Source organism: Babylonia areolata, chromosome 17 (assembly GCF_041734735.1).
Source record: "Babylonia areolata isolate BAREFJ2019XMU chromosome 17, ASM4173473v1, whole genome shotgun sequence".
In the NCBI taxonomy this organism is placed as follows: domain Eukaryota; kingdom Metazoa; phylum Mollusca; class Gastropoda; order Neogastropoda; family Buccinidae; genus Babylonia; species Babylonia areolata.
Genome location: NC_134892.1, coordinates 12,730,274 through 12,747,522, shown reverse-complemented (window position 1 = coordinate 12,747,522; position 17,249 = coordinate 12,730,274). Strand labels below are relative to the sequence as shown.

The 17,249-nt window shown below is 48.0% G+C and overlaps 1 protein-coding gene across 1 annotated transcript in view; it reads right to left on the bottom strand.

Moving 5' to 3' along the window:
- Positions 1-2,246: 2,246 nt before the first annotated feature.
- The window catches only part of LOC143291409 (D(2) dopamine receptor-like), a 55,946-nt gene continuing 40,943 nt past the window's right edge, over positions 2,247-17,249 (bottom strand). The window contains exons 3-5 of the mRNA XM_076601249.1: positions 11,114-11,477; positions 10,285-10,921; positions 2,247-3,713 (exon numbers count right to left, since the gene is read on the bottom strand). Coding sequence (XP_076457364.1) covers positions 3,472-3,713; positions 10,285-10,921; positions 11,114-11,477 — 1,243 coding nt within the window. The 3' untranslated portion in view covers positions 2,247-3,471. The remainder of the gene's footprint in view (positions 3,714-10,284; positions 10,922-11,113; positions 11,478-17,249) is intronic.

The window sequence follows — 17,249 nt, the reverse complement described above, 5'->3', positions numbered from 1 at the left end:
GAAAGCAGCACATCGTAGCTAAGGACTATGCCTGATATTGGAAGTTTTTGTGACTGGCTGGCAGTTATTCTGTGCTTCTAATGAGAACTGCTGTCACATCAAAGCACAAAACGCTGGTGTCGAATTATTGCCCTTTAAAAAAAACTTAATGCCAGGCCTGGATCTGCTTCTGTTTCATAAATTAATTGGTAATGAAGAACACAAAATAATGATTTCATCAGCATGCAAAGGGATATTTGTATTACAATTATTTTCTCAACCTTTTACACGTTCTGAAGACATTCGCAAACCATACAGATCGACAGATCAAGTTTTGTTATCTATACAATCCTGCTTCATGCGCAGTAATACCATGCTGAACGCTGACCAGAAAAAAACCCCACACCTTAAGGACAGAGAATGGTGCCGATCTTCAATTAGGATCTTTGAAGTTGACCGAAGCGTTGTCCTCCGGATGAGATGTTTCAGTTTTAAGTCTTAAGTTTTCAATACGCGGTAGGTGGGTGACCTGTGTGTTAGGATGATAATGTGAGCCTGTGGTTGCCCGTGCTGAGTGTTGACTAGGCTGTGAGACGAAAGGGAAGCAGAACACGTTGATGGGTACAGTTCCTGTGGAAGGGAACAGTCATGTCAGCGCTGCCTCACTGTCAGTCTGGGGGGCTGGTTTCTTTTCCCAGAACAGTGGCTCGGCCACGTGCGAAAATTTCAAACGATTTATTCATCCACACACGTCTTGCGAAAATAATTATTGGTGAACAGTGATCATTATTCTATTTATTGTTGATCAAATATTGACAACATTGATCTTAATCAGCACCCACGGGTTTTTTTTAATTTTTTAATTTTTAATTTTTTTTATATCAATATTCACTTTCTTACAGTAGCTTACAAAAACCTACGTAATGACAGTGTTTTGCAGTCGTAACAACAGAAAACATCATTCCTCTGACTTGAAATGAGAGAATGTTGATCAGACAGCCAACAACTCCGAGTCTGATTGTGTCTTGGAGAGAAAGAAAAAAAAAGCCTCAATGCTGTCACTTTGAAGTCAAGACTAATTTCACGGGGATGGTTGATGGGGGGTGGGGAATTCCGGGGGTGGGGGGGCGGGACGGGGGTGGGGGTGGGGGATTGAGAGGCGGAGCTCTTTGACAAGGAGATGCAGAAAGAGGAGGTGGGGGAGGATAGGTGGGTGGGTAGGGCAGAGGGTGGAGGTGGTTGTGGAGCTTAGTTTCCGACAAGCTGCTGTCCCTGTGGTTTTTCACGGAGGGCGCTGCGTGATCAGCGGGGCAACCATCCGTGAACTCCTTTGATGTGCAAACCAGCCAACCAGCCATCCAGCTTTACCCGTGGTGGTGACACGGGCACGTGAGACTGGGGGGAACAGCACGCCATCAGCCAGGCCAGCCCTTTTGACCAGGCTAACGTTCTCACGGTGGTTTTCACAGGGCCCGGTGAATGGTGCAGGCGGCTGTGACATCCTGTGTGTTAAGGGGGACATTACCCGCCACCACCACCACCTCCACCACCACCACCACGTCGCACAGCCTTCACAACCACACAGGCCTGGCACTGGACACCAAACGGAAAGCTGGTGTGTTTACTCGTTAGAGATTCTCTCTCTCTCTTTGTGGACAACACACCAGCTGGTGTGTTTACTCGTAAAGGATTCTCTCTCTCTCTGTGGACAACACGCCAGCTGGTGTGTTTACTCGTAAAGGATTCTCTCTCTCTCTGTGGACAACACACCAGCTGGTGTGTTTACTCGTAAAGGATTCTCTCTCTCTCTGTGGACAACACACCAGCTGGTGTGTTTACTCGTAAGGGATTCTCTCTCTCTCTGTGGACAACACACAAGCTGGTGTGTTTACTCGTAAAGGATTCTCTCTCTGTGGACAACACGCCAGCTGGTGTGTTTACTCGTAAAGGATTCTCTCTCTTTGTGGACAACACACCAGCTGATGTGTTTACTCGTAAAGGATTCTCTCTCTCTCTGTGGACAACACACCAGCTGGTGTGTTTACTCGTAAAGGATTCTCTCTCTCTCTGTGGACAACACACCAGCTGATGTGTTTACTCGTAAAGGATTCTCTCTCTCTCTGTGGACAACACACCAGCTGGTGTGTTTACTCGTAAAGGATTCTCTCTCTCTCTCTGTGGACAACACACCAGCTGGTGTGTTTACTCGTAAGGGATTCTCTCCCATTCTCTCTGTCTGGACACCACACGGTAGCTGGGTTGTTTACTCGTGACGGATTCACTCACTTTGTCTGTCTGTAGACGCCACAGCAGCTGGTATGTTTACACCAATGAGATTCTCTTCCATTCTGTTTCTGTGGACACCACAAAAGCTGGTGTGTTTACACGTCAGGAATTCTCTCTTCCCTGTTTTTTTTTTTTTTTCCGTCATGGGCAAAACAGCAGTGAGTTGGACTGTTCGTAGGACCAGGTATGGGCGTGACTTCCGCATAACTCCCTTGAAAATCTCTTGTTGTTTTGTTATTGTTGTTGATGGCTGCCTCTCAACTGTAACCTGGGTCTGGGGCTGAGGCCGACAGGGTAGTTATCCCCCCACCCCCTCCACAGTAGCACTGCTCTTTCCTTCTCAAGGTTCTTGATTTTTTCCATTCTCTAGGAGACAATGTCTCAGTGGATGGATGGTCCACTCCACGGGCCCTTTGTCTTGTCACACACAAGAGTGACGCTTGGAGAAACGCCTGAAGCAAGGAGTGTGGCGCTGACTTTTGTCATTACCAATCCATCATTTTTTTTTTCCTGGGGTGAAGAACACATCACTACACTGCTCGTTTTCACCACCTTCCCTCCTTCCACTGATCTCACGCGAGTCGTGGGACGCACACAGTATATACACCATCTCGATCACAACCCCCTTTTCTCCCAAATCCCACACATCTTTAACACTCAAGGAAATCGCGTCAGGAAACAACGTAGCAGGCTGTTGCCTTATTATCCTGTCTGCGTGCAGTTATCTTTATTCTGTCTGCACACAGGAGATCTGTCTGCACGCAGATGACCTGTCTGCGCGCAGTTAACTTTTTATCCTGTCTGCACGCAGCTAATCTCTCTGTACACAGTTCTCATTTATTCTCCTGTCTGAACGCAGTAGTTAGCCTTAATTCTTCTGCCCGCACGCAGTTATTCTTACTCCTCTTGTCTGCTCCCCGGCTTTCAGGAAAACAAAAATCTCCACGGCAGGTAGCTGTGACGTTTGTCTATCTGCATACACAGCCCGCGCGGAGTGCGGTCCTGGAAGAGTGTGGATGTCTGTGGCTGGTTGGGGGATAGGGGTGAGGATGGTGGTGTTTGGGGGTCTGGATGGGACCCCTGGGGTTGTTATGAGGCACACCACACCTCCTCCCATCCTCCCTACACACACCCCCACGCCCCCTCATACACACACACGTGCGTCTCTCTGGCTGGGTTAGAATGGTGGGAAGGAAGGAAACTCTCTCATCTGCGGTTGTTGGTGCAGGGGTCGGTGAGGATCTTCTTGAAGGCTTTGCGGAACTCTGGGTTGAAGATGGTGTAGATGACGGGGTTGAGGAAGGAGTTGATGTAGCCCAGCCAGACGGAGAAGGAGAAGAACATCTTGTCCAGGTTGCAGGCCGGGCTGTCTTTGATCTCGTAGCGGATGCAGATGGCGGTGATCATGTTGATGGTGAAGAAAGGCACCCAGCACAGCAGGAAGGCGCCTGCAATCATCGTCACCACCAGACGGCCAACAACAATTACCAACAGCATCCTCATCATTATCTGTGTGTGTGTGTGTGTGTGTGTGTGTGTGTGTGTGTGTGTGTGTGTGTGTGTGTGTGTGTGTGTGTGTGTGTGTGTGTGTGTGTGAAAATGAACGTTTTAATTCACTTTTTGCATACATATAAGAGTATAGATAAGAAAAATAAACCACACACACAAAGACACACACACTAAAAACAACAAAAACACTCACACATACACATCTCAAAACCAAAATTAAAAAAAAAGAAAGAAAAGAAAAACAAAACAAAAAAACGAACATCGGAAACTGTCCTTAAAAGACTTCTATTCATATCAAAGAGAACAATAAAAGAAACAGACAGATAAACACAGTGCTTGTCAATATGCAGTTATATAGTCAATGGCCATTGTCTGCAACCAAATCACTTTAGAAAAAAAACTTTTTCAGCAACAAATGACAAAACAAACTGAGCTGACGGGGCCGCATCGTTGTTATTGGTCTGTCTTCAACATCGTTATACTTTTACCCTGAACACATATTTTTCAAATGTAAGATACTGGTAAAATGGCGATACATACACGTCAGAAAAGGCCATACGAACTTAAACATGAGAACTTGCAAAGTGGACGCATGAGGCAAAGCATTCAATCTCATTGAATGATCACATTGACATCAAGATTACTTACATTGCGGATTTCAAAATTGTTTACAAAATATATATTTACCAACTACGTCTTAGTTTGAAATGAAAAATTTACCACTTAGATCTGAGTTTAAAATGATAATATAATCGGGGTGTACTCATATTCTAAAATCCCTGAAATGTGTGTAATCACAGCACGTGAAAAGAACTCATTTTAAATGGCGGGATTACACAGATGTATTGTTATACAATCTGTTTAAAGTCACGGACACTGAATAGTATATTTGTGTGTTAAGAGAGAATATCGGGGAATGAAAGCGCTTCATCATCAATGGAGACCATGTTTATGGCATGACGGTTAAAAGCATCTGTTGGTATGTCGCAATGTCCCAAGATCCCTTTCTGTTGGATATCTTGTTTTCTCGATTCATATAAGCTTATTAATGCCCTGGTTTGGAGTGGTAGACTGAATGTGCTAAGAGTCTGTGTGATAGCAGATGACAGGTGAAAACAATGTACGCAGTCTGTCGTGAGCAGCGACGGGTTTTTGAAATTTATTTCTTTTGAATATTTTTTATTCTGTTTATGAGAGCGCGTGTGAGCGTTTTAGAGTGGTAGACTAAATGTGCTAAGAGTCTGTGTTATCGCAGACGACAGGTGAAAACAATGTACGTAGTCTGTCGAGAGCAGCGACGGGTTTTTGAAATTTATTTCTTTTGAATATTTTTTATTCTGTTTATGAGAGCGCGTGTGAGCGTTTTAGAGTGGTAGACTGAATGTGCTAAGAGTCTGTGTGATCGCAGACGACAGGTGAAAACAATGTACGCAGTCTGTCGTGAACAGCGACGGGTTTTTGAAATTTATTTCTTTTGAATATTTTTTATTCTGTTTATGAGAGCGCGTGGGAGCGTTTTAGAGTGGTAGACTGAATGTGCTAAGAGTCTGTGTGATCGCAGACGACAGGTGAAAACAATGTACGTAGTCTGTCGTGAGCAGCGACGGGTTTTTGAAATTTATTTCTTTTGAATATTTTTTATTCTGTTTATGAGAGCGCGTGGGAGCGTTTTAGAGTGGTAGACTGAATGTGCTAAGAGTCTGTGTTATCGCAGACGACAGGTGAAAACAATGTACGTAGTCTGTCGAGAGCAGCGACGGGTTTTTGAAATTTATTTCTTTTGAATATTTTTTATTCTGTTTATGAGAGCGCGTGTGAGCGTTTTAGAGTGGTAGACTGAATGTGCTAAGAGTCTGTGTGATCGCAGACGACAGGTGAAAACAATGTACGCAGTCTGTCGTGAGCAGCGACGGGTTTTTGAAATTCATTTCTTTTGAATATTTTTTATTCTGTTTATGAGAGCGCGTGGGAGCGTTTTAGAGTGGTAGACTGAATGTGCTAAGAGTCTGTGTGATCGCAGACGACAGGTGAAAACAATGTACGTAGTCTGTCGTGAGCAGCGACGGGTTTTTGAAATTTATTTCTTTTGAATATTTTTTTAATTCTGTTTATGAGAGCGCGTGGGAGCGTAACCTAAAACCAAAAAAGAAAGAAAGACACAAAGAAGGGGAAAAAAAAAATCTGAAGTTGGAGAGACAAACACAGCGAGACATCGACGTGTTCCGGCGGTGACGTTGGGGCTGACAAGTTTATTTACAGCCGCATGTCGATCAACAAGAACAGAAAATGTTCCATAACAGGAACTGAAGGCTTCCTCCATCGTGTCGTGGACGCTGCTTGCTGCCAAAGACACCAGATCGTCTGCAGTGCGTCTGTCTAATGACGTCAACTGAACACGTCCAGTGGGAAAAATAACAGCCAACTTAAAACAGCAGCATCACAAAAAACAACAACAACCACCGGATGTCAGTCTGTAAATGTTTATGCATTCTTTTGTTACAGGCGATGTTTTTGCTGACCAAAGTACGTCTCTCTCTCTCTCTCTCTCTCTCTCTCTCTCTCTCTCTCTCTCTCTCTCTCTCTATATATATATATATATATCTGACAGCATGCAGAAAACCCACGAATATCGACATTTCAAAACTTTCTTTTTTCGTGACAGGACAGAAATGAGCGCATTGACATATGCACGTTGCGTTAACTTATGTGTGGGCAAAACCCCGTCAGTACGGTCCTTTGTGACTGAAACAAGAAAACCGATCAGTCAGCTTACGCCAGTAAACCGACCAATCTATCTGTGTACATACATATCTGCTTATATACCTATCTACCTGCCTACCTACCTGTCTTTATATCTATACATCCATAGTTCAGTTACCGTTTCTATCTTTTTAATCTGTCAATCCATCCATCCATTTGCCTTCCAAACTTCTTACCTACCTAGCGACCAACTTATCTATCTATCTGTCTATCTATCTGCCTCCAATCTGCATAACAACCTACATAACTTCTCACCCATATATCTAGTCAGCGAGCTGTACATTGTCCACTCTGAGTAGTTAAATGCCACATCAGAAATGCTGGACAGCGCATTGACAGCATAATTATATTTAAATTGTCTGTGATATATGTGTGTGAATGGCCGGAATAAAAGTGCTTTGACTTGTCTCTGCAAGCATTATTCTGCTGCTGCTGCTGCTGCTGCTCCTACTACTTCTGATAACGACACAACAATCATGATTATAATTATGATTATTATAACGCGTAGCCAGTTGAACTGCGTGGACGTGGAACATGATACCCAACACCTACACCAAACACTACCACCACTGACCATAGATGAGGACAGATTGGATCGTAACAGCGTGAACTGAAAGATCATTGAACGGAACTTGTTCGGTGTTGTGCGCGCCATTTTTTTAAATGATTCCGATTGATCAGGACATATATTGATTATGTTGTCAGATTAACTTGAGTTAGGAGTGAAAGGATATGATCAAAGGAGACACAACTGAGGATCAATACCACATGAGTGACCAAGAAGTTATGATAATTATACTTGAGAAATCTACGTATCTTTGTCTGCCGAGTTTGTAAACATATTTATTTAGCGTAGCTTGAACTGCCGAGTCTGTAAACATATTTCTTTAGCGTAGCTCGATTTTCTGGAGAGAAAAAAACACCCCAAACAAACCAAACGAATCATCGCCTCACACGAATAGAAATTACCCAACTAATGCGAAGACACAGCGTTCCATTTCATGAAGACCCACTGAGCATACATTGCCCAGCCTACCCTGTTGTGTTTGAATGAACTTGACAAGCAAGTGGAGACGGACAGATACACTTGAGATACACTTGAAACAAACCATACCTTTAATAATCGTACCAGCAGCAAAAAAACAAACAAACAAACAAAAACAAACAAACAACAACAAAAAACAACAACAAAAAACAACAACAAAAAAACAAAAAAGCAGTGTGATCCGTTGTGTGTGTATGCTGTGAGACTGTGTGGGTCCACTTTCACGGGGTTCCGTCAAGACTCTTCGCTGATGAACATAACTTCAAGAAGATGGCATCGCTTTGGGTGCGATTCTGTTTCATCGGCTGCAATCGCTTTTTAAATTTTTTTAAAATTTATTTATTTATTTATTTTTACAGAACACCTACTCGCCTCCTCTAGTCCTCTGTGCAGCCAAACTTACAGCACCCCTTGTGGCCCCGCCAAAGCGGTTCACCAATGAGCTGAACAATGCTCTCTTCCTCTCTCACTAGCAGTCTTCCCTGAAGGGGGTGGGGCGTAAATAATTTCATCATGGCCCATATGCTACTCTGAATATGAGTGCCACAGAATTGTTTTGCATGGGCATAAGCCGACGATCGCATTCGTGTAGTGGATACGTGCTTGCCTAGAATGCCATTAAAAAAGAAAGAAAGAAAGAAAAAAAAGTATGGTGTGACAGCATGGGCCACCACAGCCAAATCCAACTTCGATCAGGTCATCGATGACCACGACCCCAAAGAGATCCCTCGGTGTCGGGTTGTCCCTACATGGGTAGAGGAAATAGTCACGTTCAGTCAAGCATCCCTGGTGTTGGCCCCAGAGACTCTCAGAGTGGCCCTGAGAAAATGTCCCGTACCCTTCAGCACCCCCAAAACCACTACCGAAAAGAGTCCTGGACTCATGTTTATACTGACGGCTCTGACGATGAAGCTGTACGAAATGGTGGGGCAGGAGCCAACATGTTCCCAGGAGGCAGAGAACGTATTTTTCTTGACTGATGCCCCTGTCCGTCCTCCAGGCCATACAGTACAACAACAACACTGACCTAAACGACCTGTTCTTGACTCTTTCCTCCCTCTGCAGGAGCCACGCTGCCTTCATACAATGGATTCCATCTCACTGCATTGTGCTAGGCAATGAGACTGGAGCAGGTAGATAGGTTCACCAGCTGCTCAGAAGTAAAGACTATCATCAAGGCCAAGCACGTTGTTTTAGACATGTATCAGAAGATGGTTATACCAGTTCTGTTATATGGATGTGAAATATGGGGAGATGAGAATCTTAATGTGTTAGAAAAGCTGCAAATGAAGTTTCCGAAAACACTTTTTCATCTACACCGAAACACAATGTCAAATATGCTACTCGGAGAAACAGGTATATTTCCCATTTCAGTTCTTGTAAAGTGTACAATGGTGCGTTTTTGGTCAGGATTAATTCACGATGCAACTGATAAAATATTATGTAAAGCATATAAATATCACGCAAAGTCTAAAATATATGTACATTCAGTCATGGAGAAAATCGCTCGAAGACAGTACAAAACATCTGTTCTATAGGAGCATCAAACCCAACTTTTGTCAAGAAAAATATATCTCACTACTTCCAGATACTTATATTCCTTCTTTGATAAAGCTTCGTTGCAGTAACCATAAACTGCAGATCGAAATAGGAAGAAGAGAAAGTGAAAACAAAGAAAACAGAATTTGCAAGGAATGTAATATGGATACTGTTGGGAAGAATTTCATTTTGTTTTAGATTGTCCCCAAAATACTGCAATTCGAAATAAATTGATACCACATAAATATAAATCACATATGTCAATGTTCGGTTTATGCAATTTACTCAGTGCTGGGATGAAAACACAACTTAATCTAAGTAAATTCATAAAACTTGGAGAGAGTGTGTAACTTTTGTTACATGTAAAAAATACTTTCAGTATGTTTAAGTTTGATTTGTTTTGTTGCAAATCATTATCATTAGCGCATGTGTGTGTGTGTGTGTGCGTGCGTAGGTGTGCGTTTTTGCGAGACATCGTTGGACCCCAAAAGGGGCAAAAGGATGAAATTTCTTTGAATCTTTGAAGTGGATGCAACAGCTTCCACACCAAATAGGACAGACCCCCACTACCTGCTGTCAAGGCGGGAGCAAGTGTCGGTGTTCGAATTAAGGACAGGCCACAACCGCCGAAACCACCATTTATACACTAAATTCCGCATTGGTCACTCAGCACGGTGCCCCTGTGGGACTGGCAGCCAGACAACAGAACATCTGCTGCAGTCCTGCCCCCTACCCGGAAGCTCTACGACTGTAAGAGGACCTGCAGCGTACAACTGCCTTTATTGCGGAGACTGGGGTGTTCATTCTACGAACGAGAATAAGAAGAAAATAACTTTGGGTAGGCTATGCGGAAGGAGAGGATTAGGCCCCGCCTTAGGATGCCGAGCCTAAGACACGGTCGGCCTGATGAATTCACTGCCCCTTGTGGCCGTAAAATGCTATGAAACATTTAACCTTGACTTTACCTGATGCCGAGCCCTAGACGCAGTGGATATGATGAACTAACTGCCCCTTAGGACCGTATAAGGCTTACGGGTAATTTAACCTCAGCTTCATCCGCTTAAGGGAAGAGGGGCGGGGGGAGGGAGGGGGGGAGGGGGGGGGAGTTGAGGCACAAGGAATTCAGCCACAGGAGGACTCCCTCACACACTCACTCACACACTCACCTAACACAATGGCCAACGTCTTGGTGGCCTTTTTCTCCCTCCGCGACGACGACTTCTCCTTGCGCTTGCGGCTGGTCCTCATGTGGAAGTTGAACTTTGTCACGCCCTTCTTCTGGCGGGACGACGCCCCTGCCCCTGCCGCCGAAGCCGACGCCGAGCAATTGTTCTTGTTCTTTCCCCCGGCTTTTCCCTTCCGGCCGCTGCCCCCGGGCGAGGTGAAAGGGGTCTCCGCCTCGTGAGACCCGCCCTCGTGCGAGTCCCCGGAGCCGGCGGAGCCCGTGGTGGTGGCCTTGCCGCCGCTGCCTTCCCGCTGCTCGGCGGCGGCCGCTCCCGGGTTGGCGATCAGCTCCGCCCCGAGGTCCCCGTCCTCCTCGTGCAGTGGCGGCGGCGGCGGGTGGCACGCCAGCAGCTGCGTGGCGTGGTCCGGCGTTGGCGGCGTGTGCTCGTTGCTGTCGCCGTCCTCCTCCTCCTCGTCGTCGTCTTCGTCTTCGTCGTTGTGCGAGTCGGAGCCGGACGGGGCGTAGTGGTGGCGGCGGTGGCGGTGATGGTGGGTGTGGTGGGTGGTGGTGGTGGTGGTGTTGTAGGACGTGACGCGGCCGTTGTCCATGGTGCTGGCCAGGCCCGTCGTCACCGTGGGCTCCAGGGCAGGGGGAGGAGGAGGGAGAGGAGGGGAGGGAGGGGGGTGGTGGGCCTGGGCCTGGGCCGCTGCCCCCGCCCCCGCCCCAACCACCGACGCCGACACGGCGGTCATGTTCACCACCGCCCCGTTCCCTCCACCCCCACCACCTCCTCCTCCTGCACCACCACCTCCTCCACCACCACCTCCCACAGCGCCTCCCACGGCGGCGGTGGCGCCTGTGTTCTCTATGACACTCTGCAGGGCGCGAGAGTTCACGGCCTTCTTGGCCGCCTGCGCCTTGTGAGCCCGCTGGCGGATGACCCGATAGATCTTCCAGTAGAGGAAGATCATGATGAGCGACGGGATGTAGAAGGAGCCCATGGAGGAGTAGATGATGAAGTCGGCGTTGTAGAAGGCGCAGTCGCCCTTGATGCGGTCCGGCGAGTAGTTGACGCCAATGGAGATGGGCATGGCTATGGCCACGGAGATGACCCAGGTGATAGCAATCATGATGTACACCCGCTTGGAGTTCTTGTGCTTGGCGTACTTGATGGGCTGGGTCACCGCGATGAACCTGGTGAGGTGGGTTGGGGGGTGGGATAGGGGCGACAAGGAGAAAACAGTGTAACGGGTACGCATACGTTCGACCCTGATCATCAGAACAGCAGAGGAGGTAACATATTATATTCGCACACACACACACACACACACACACACACACACACACACACACATTTTAAAAAAGTTGAAAAAAAAAACCCACTGTGAAAACAAAAACAAAATAAAGACAACAATAATAAAAACCAACAGAAGACATTATTATTATTATTATTATTATTATTTTTTTTTTACCATCACGAAGAAAACATGTCATCAAACTGTTAAAAGTTAAAGAACAGATCAATCTGCTTTTTAGGACAACCTTCTAGAAGAACGAATTTCGAGAATGCAATCAGTGATATAAGACTATCGTCACTGGAACCGACCAATATCAGAAACCACTGTCTCTCCTAAAGACTTTTTCACTGACACATAAGACGCAAGACCGAAACACAAAGATTTATCTAACAAGTTTCAGTTTCAGTTTCAGTAGCTCAAGGAGGCGTCACTGCGCTCGGACAAACCATACACGCTACACCACATCTGCCAAGCAGATGCCCGACCAGCAGCGTAACCCAACGCGCTTAGTCAGGCCTTGAGAAGGTCCCCTACAGACAGGTCCCCTACAGACAGGTCCTCTACAGACAGGTCCCCTACAGACAGGCCTCCCACAGACAGGTGACATTGGTTATAATCTTCTAAATTAATGGTGGTATTCTCGTTATCTTTGAACAGAAACCATCGGCACGACCTGTCTCTGCGTCTGTTGGGAAAATGTCTATGGGACCTGTCCGCAGTGCCTGACTTTAGGGGACTTGTCAAGGACCCGCCTGTGGGAGGTCTGTTTATAGGGAGCCAGCCTGTCTGTAGGACCTGTCTGTGGGGGAGCTATCTGTAGGACCTGTCTGTAAGGGGCCTGTCTGTAAAGTGCCTGTCCGTAGTATGGGACCTGTCAGTGAGGGATCTGTCTGTAGGGGACCTGTCTGTACGACCTGTCTCTAGGGGACGTTGCATGTCTGAAGGAGAAATCTGTAATAGAACTAACATGTCTGACGGAACGGTTTGTGGAGGAACTGTCTATAAGGGACCTGTACATGTGAACTGTCTTTGGGACGTGTGTATGGACCTGTCTGTAGGGGACCTGTCTGTAGGAGACTTTTGTTTCGGGGACCTGTCTGTATGGGACCTATCTGTAGGAGACCTCTCTGTAGAGGACCTGTCTGTAGAGGACCTGTTTGTAAAGGACCTACCTATCTGTAGGGGACTTATCTGTAGGGGACCTGTCTGTAGAGGACCTATCTGTAGAGGACCTGTCTGTAGGAGACCTGTCCGTAGGGGACCTATCTGGAGAGGACCTGTCTGTAGAGGACCTGTCTGTAGGGGACTGTCTGTGGAGGACCTGTCTGTAGAGGATTTTCTGTAGAGGACCTGTCTGTAGGAGACCTGTCTGTAGAGGACCTGTCTGAAGAGGACCTGTCTGTAGAGGACCTGTCTGTAGGAGACCTGTCTGTAGGGGACCTGTCTGCAAAGGACCTGTCTGTAGAGGACCTGTCTGTAGACGACCTTCTGAAGAGGACCTGTCTGTAGGAGACCTGTCTGTAGGGGACCTGTCTGAGGAGGACCTGTCTGTAGAGAACCTGTCTGTAGAGAGGACCTGTCTGAAGAGGACCTGTCTGTAGAGGACCTGTCTGTAGGAGACCTTTCTGTGGGACCTGTCTGAAGAGGACCTGTCTGTAGGGGACCTTTCTGAAGAGGACCTGTCTGTAGGAGGCCTGTCTGTAGGGGACCTTTCTGAAGAGGACCTGTCTGTAGGAGACCTTTCTGTGGGACCTGTCTGTAGGAGACCTGTCTGTAGGAGACCTTTCTGTGGGACCTGTCTGTAGAGGACCTGTCTGTAGGAGACCTGTCTGTAGGGACCTTTCTGTGGGACCTGTCTGTAGAGGACCTGTCTGTAGGGGACCTTTCTGTGGGATCTGTCTGTAGAGGACCTGTCTGTAGGGGACCTGTCTGTAGAGGACCTGTCTGTTGGGGACCTGTCTGTAGATGACCTGTCTGTAGAGGACCATCTGTAGAGGACCTGTCTGTAGAGAACCTTTCTGTAGAGGACCTTTCTGTAGGGGGCCTGTCTGTAGGGGACCTGTCTGTAGAGGACCTGTCTGTAGGGGACCTTTCTGTCGAGGACCTGTCTGTAGGGACCTGTCTGGAGAGGACCTTCGTTAGGGGACCTGTCTGTAGGGGACCCAGCTGTAGAGGACCTACCAATCTGTAGGGGACCTGTCTGTAGAGGACCTGTCTGTAGAGGACCTGTCTGTAGGGGGCCTGTCTGTAGGGGACCTGTCTGTAGAGGACCTTTGTTCAGGGGACCTATCTGTAGAGAACCTTTCTGTAGAGGACCTGTCTAGGACCTCTGACTTGGACCTGTCTGTCGAGGACTTGTCAGTAGGACCTGTCTATAGGGGACCTGTCTGTAGGGGACCTGTCTGTAGGGGACCCAGCTGTAGAGGACCTACCAATCTGTAGGGGACCTGTCTGTAGAGGACCTGTCTGTAGAGGACCTGTCTGTAGGGGGCCTGTCTGTAGGGGACCTGTCTGTAGAGGACCTTTGTTCAGGGGACCTATCTGTAGAGGACCTGTCTAGGACCTCTGAGTTGGACCTGTCTGTCGAGGACCTGTCAGTAGGACCTGTCTATAGGGGACCTGTCTGTAGGGGACCTGCCTGTAGTTGACCTGTCTGTAAGGGACCTTTCTGTATAGAATCTGTCTGTAGGAGACCTGTCTGTAGGGGACCTTTGTTCAGGGGACCTATCTGTAGAGAACCTTTCTGTAGAGGACCTGTCTGTAGAGGACCTGTCTGTAGGGGACCTGTCTGTAGAGGACCTTTGTTCAGGGGACCTATCTGTAGAGGACCTGTCTAGGACCTCTGAGTTGGACCTGTCTGTCGAGGACCTGTCAGTAGGACCTGTCTGTAGGGGACCTGTCTGTAGGGGACTTGTCTGTAGAGGACCTGTCTGTAGAGGACCTGTCTGTAAAGGACCTGTCTGTAGAGGACCTGTCTGTCGAGGACCTGTCTATAGGGGACCTGTCTGTAGGAGACCTGTCTGTAGAGGACCTGTCTATAGGGGACCTGTCTGTAGGGGACCTGCGTGTAGATGACCTATCTGTAGGGGACCTTTCTGTAGAGGACCTGTCTGTAGGAGACCTGTCTGTAGGGGACCTTTGTTCAGGGGACCTATCTGTAGAGAACCTTTCTGTAGAGGACCTATCTGTAGAGGACCTGTCTGTAGGACTTCTGAGTAGGACCTGTCTGTCGAGGACCTGTCAGTAGGACCTGTCTGTCGAGGACCTGCCTGTAGGACCTGCCTGTAGATGACCTATCTGTAGGGGACCTTTCTGTAGGAGACCTATCTGTAGGGGACCTTTGTCCAGGGGACCTATCTGTAGAGGACCTGTCTGTAGGGGACCTGTCTGTAGAGGACCTGTCTGTAGAGGACCTATCTGTAGAGGACCTTTCTGAAGAGGACCTGTCTGTAGAGGACCTACCTATCTGTAGGGGACCTATCTGTAGGGGACCTGTCTGTAGGGGACCTGCCTGTAGGGGACCTTTGTTCAGGAGACCTATCTGTAGAGAACCTTTCTGTAGAGTACCTATCTGTAGAGGACCTGTCTAGGCCCTCTGAGTTGGACCTGTCTGTCGAGGACCTGTCAGTAGGACCTGTCTGTCGAGGACCTGTCTGTAGGGGACCTTTCTGTAAAGGATCTGTCTGTAGGAGACCTGTCTATAGGGGACCTGTCTGTAGGGGACCTGCCTGTAGTTGACCTGTCTGTAAGGGACCTTTCTGTATAGAATCTGTCTGTAGGAGACCTGTCTGTAGGGGACCTTTGTTCAGGAGACCTATCTGTAGAGAACCTTTCTGTAGAGGACCTGTCTAGGACCTCTGAGTTGGACCTATCTGTAGAGGACCTGTCTGAAGAGGACCTGTCTGTAGAGGACCTACCTATCTGTAGGGGACCTGTCTGTAGGGGACCTGCCTGTAGGGGACCTTTGTTCAGGAGACCTATCTGTAGAGAACCTTTCTGTAGAGTACCTATCTGTAGAGGACCTGTCTAGGACCTCTGAGTTGGACCTGTCTGTCGAGGACCTGTCAGTAGGACCTGTCTGTAGGGGACCTGTCTGTAGGGGACTTGTCTGTAGAGGACCTGTCTGTAGAGGACCTGTCTGTCGAGGACCTGTCTATAGGGGACCTGTCTGTAGGGGACTTGTCTGTAGAGGACCTGTCTGTAGGGTACCTGTCTGTAAAGGACCTGTCTGTAGGAGACCTGTCTGTAGGGGACCTTTGTTCAGGGGACCTATTTGTAGAGAACCTTTCTGTAGAGGACCTATCTGTAGAGGACCTGTCTGTAGGACTTCTGAGTAGGACCTGTCTGTCGAGGACCTGTCAGTAGGACCTGTCTGTCGAGGACCTGCCTGTAGGACCTGCCTGTAGATGACCTATCTGTAGGGGACCTTTCTGTAGGAGACCTATCTGGAGGGGACCTTTGTCCAGGGGACCTATCTGTAGAGGACCTGTCTGTCGAGGACCTGTCTGTAGGGGACCTTTCTGTAGAGGATCTGTCTGTAGGAGACCTGTCTATAGGAGACCTGTCTGTAGGGGACCTGCCTGTAGTTGACCTGTCTGTAGGGGACCTTTCTGTAGAGGACCTGTCTGTAGGAGACCTGTCTGTAGGGGACCTTTGTTCAGGGGACCTATTTGTAGAGAACCTTTCTGTAGAGGACCTATCTGTTGAGGACCTGTCTGTAGGACTTCTGAGCAGGACCTGTCTGTCGAGGACCTGCCTGTAGGACCTGCCTGTAGATGACCTATCTGTAGGGGACCTTTCTGTAAGAGACCTATCTGTAGGGGACCTTTGTCCAGGGGACCTGTCTGTAGAGGACCTATCTGTAGAGGACCTATCTGTAGAGGACCTTTCTGAAGAGGACCTGTCTGAAGAGGACCTGTCTGTAGAGGACCTACCTATCTGTAGGGGACCTATCTGTAGGGGACCTGTCTGTAGGGGACCTGCCTGTAGGGGACCTTTGTTCAGGAGACCTATCTGTAGAGAACCTTTCTGTAGAGGACCTGTCTAGGACCTCTGAGTTGGACCTGCCTGTCGAGGACCTGTCAGTAGGACCTGTCTGTCGAGGACCTGTCTGTAGGGGACCTGTCAGTAGGGGACCTGTCTGTAGGAGACCTGTCTATAGGGGACCTGTCTGTAGGGGACCTGCCTGTAGAGGACCTGTCTGTAGAGGACCTACCTATCTGTAGGGGACCTGTCTGTAGGAGACCTGCCTGTAGGGGACCTTTGTTCAGGAGACCTATCTGTAGAGAACCTTTCTGTAGAGTACCTATCTGTAGAGGACCTGTCTAGGCCCTCTGAGTTGGACCTGTCTGTCGAGGACCTGTCAGTAGGACCTGTCTGTCGAGGACCTGTCTGTAGGGGACCTTTCTGTAGAGGATCTGTCTGTAGGAGACCTGTCTATAGGGGACCTGTCTGTAGGGGACCTGCCTGTAGTTGACCTGTCTGTTGGGGACCTTTCTGTAGAGGACCTGTCTGTAGGAGACCTGTCTGTAGGGGACCTTTGTTCAGGGGACCTATCTGTAGAGAAACTTTCTGTAGAGGACCTATCTGTAGAGGACCTGTCTGTAGGACTTCTGAGCAGGACCTGTCTGTCGAGGACCTGCCTGTAGGACCTGCCTGTAGATGACCT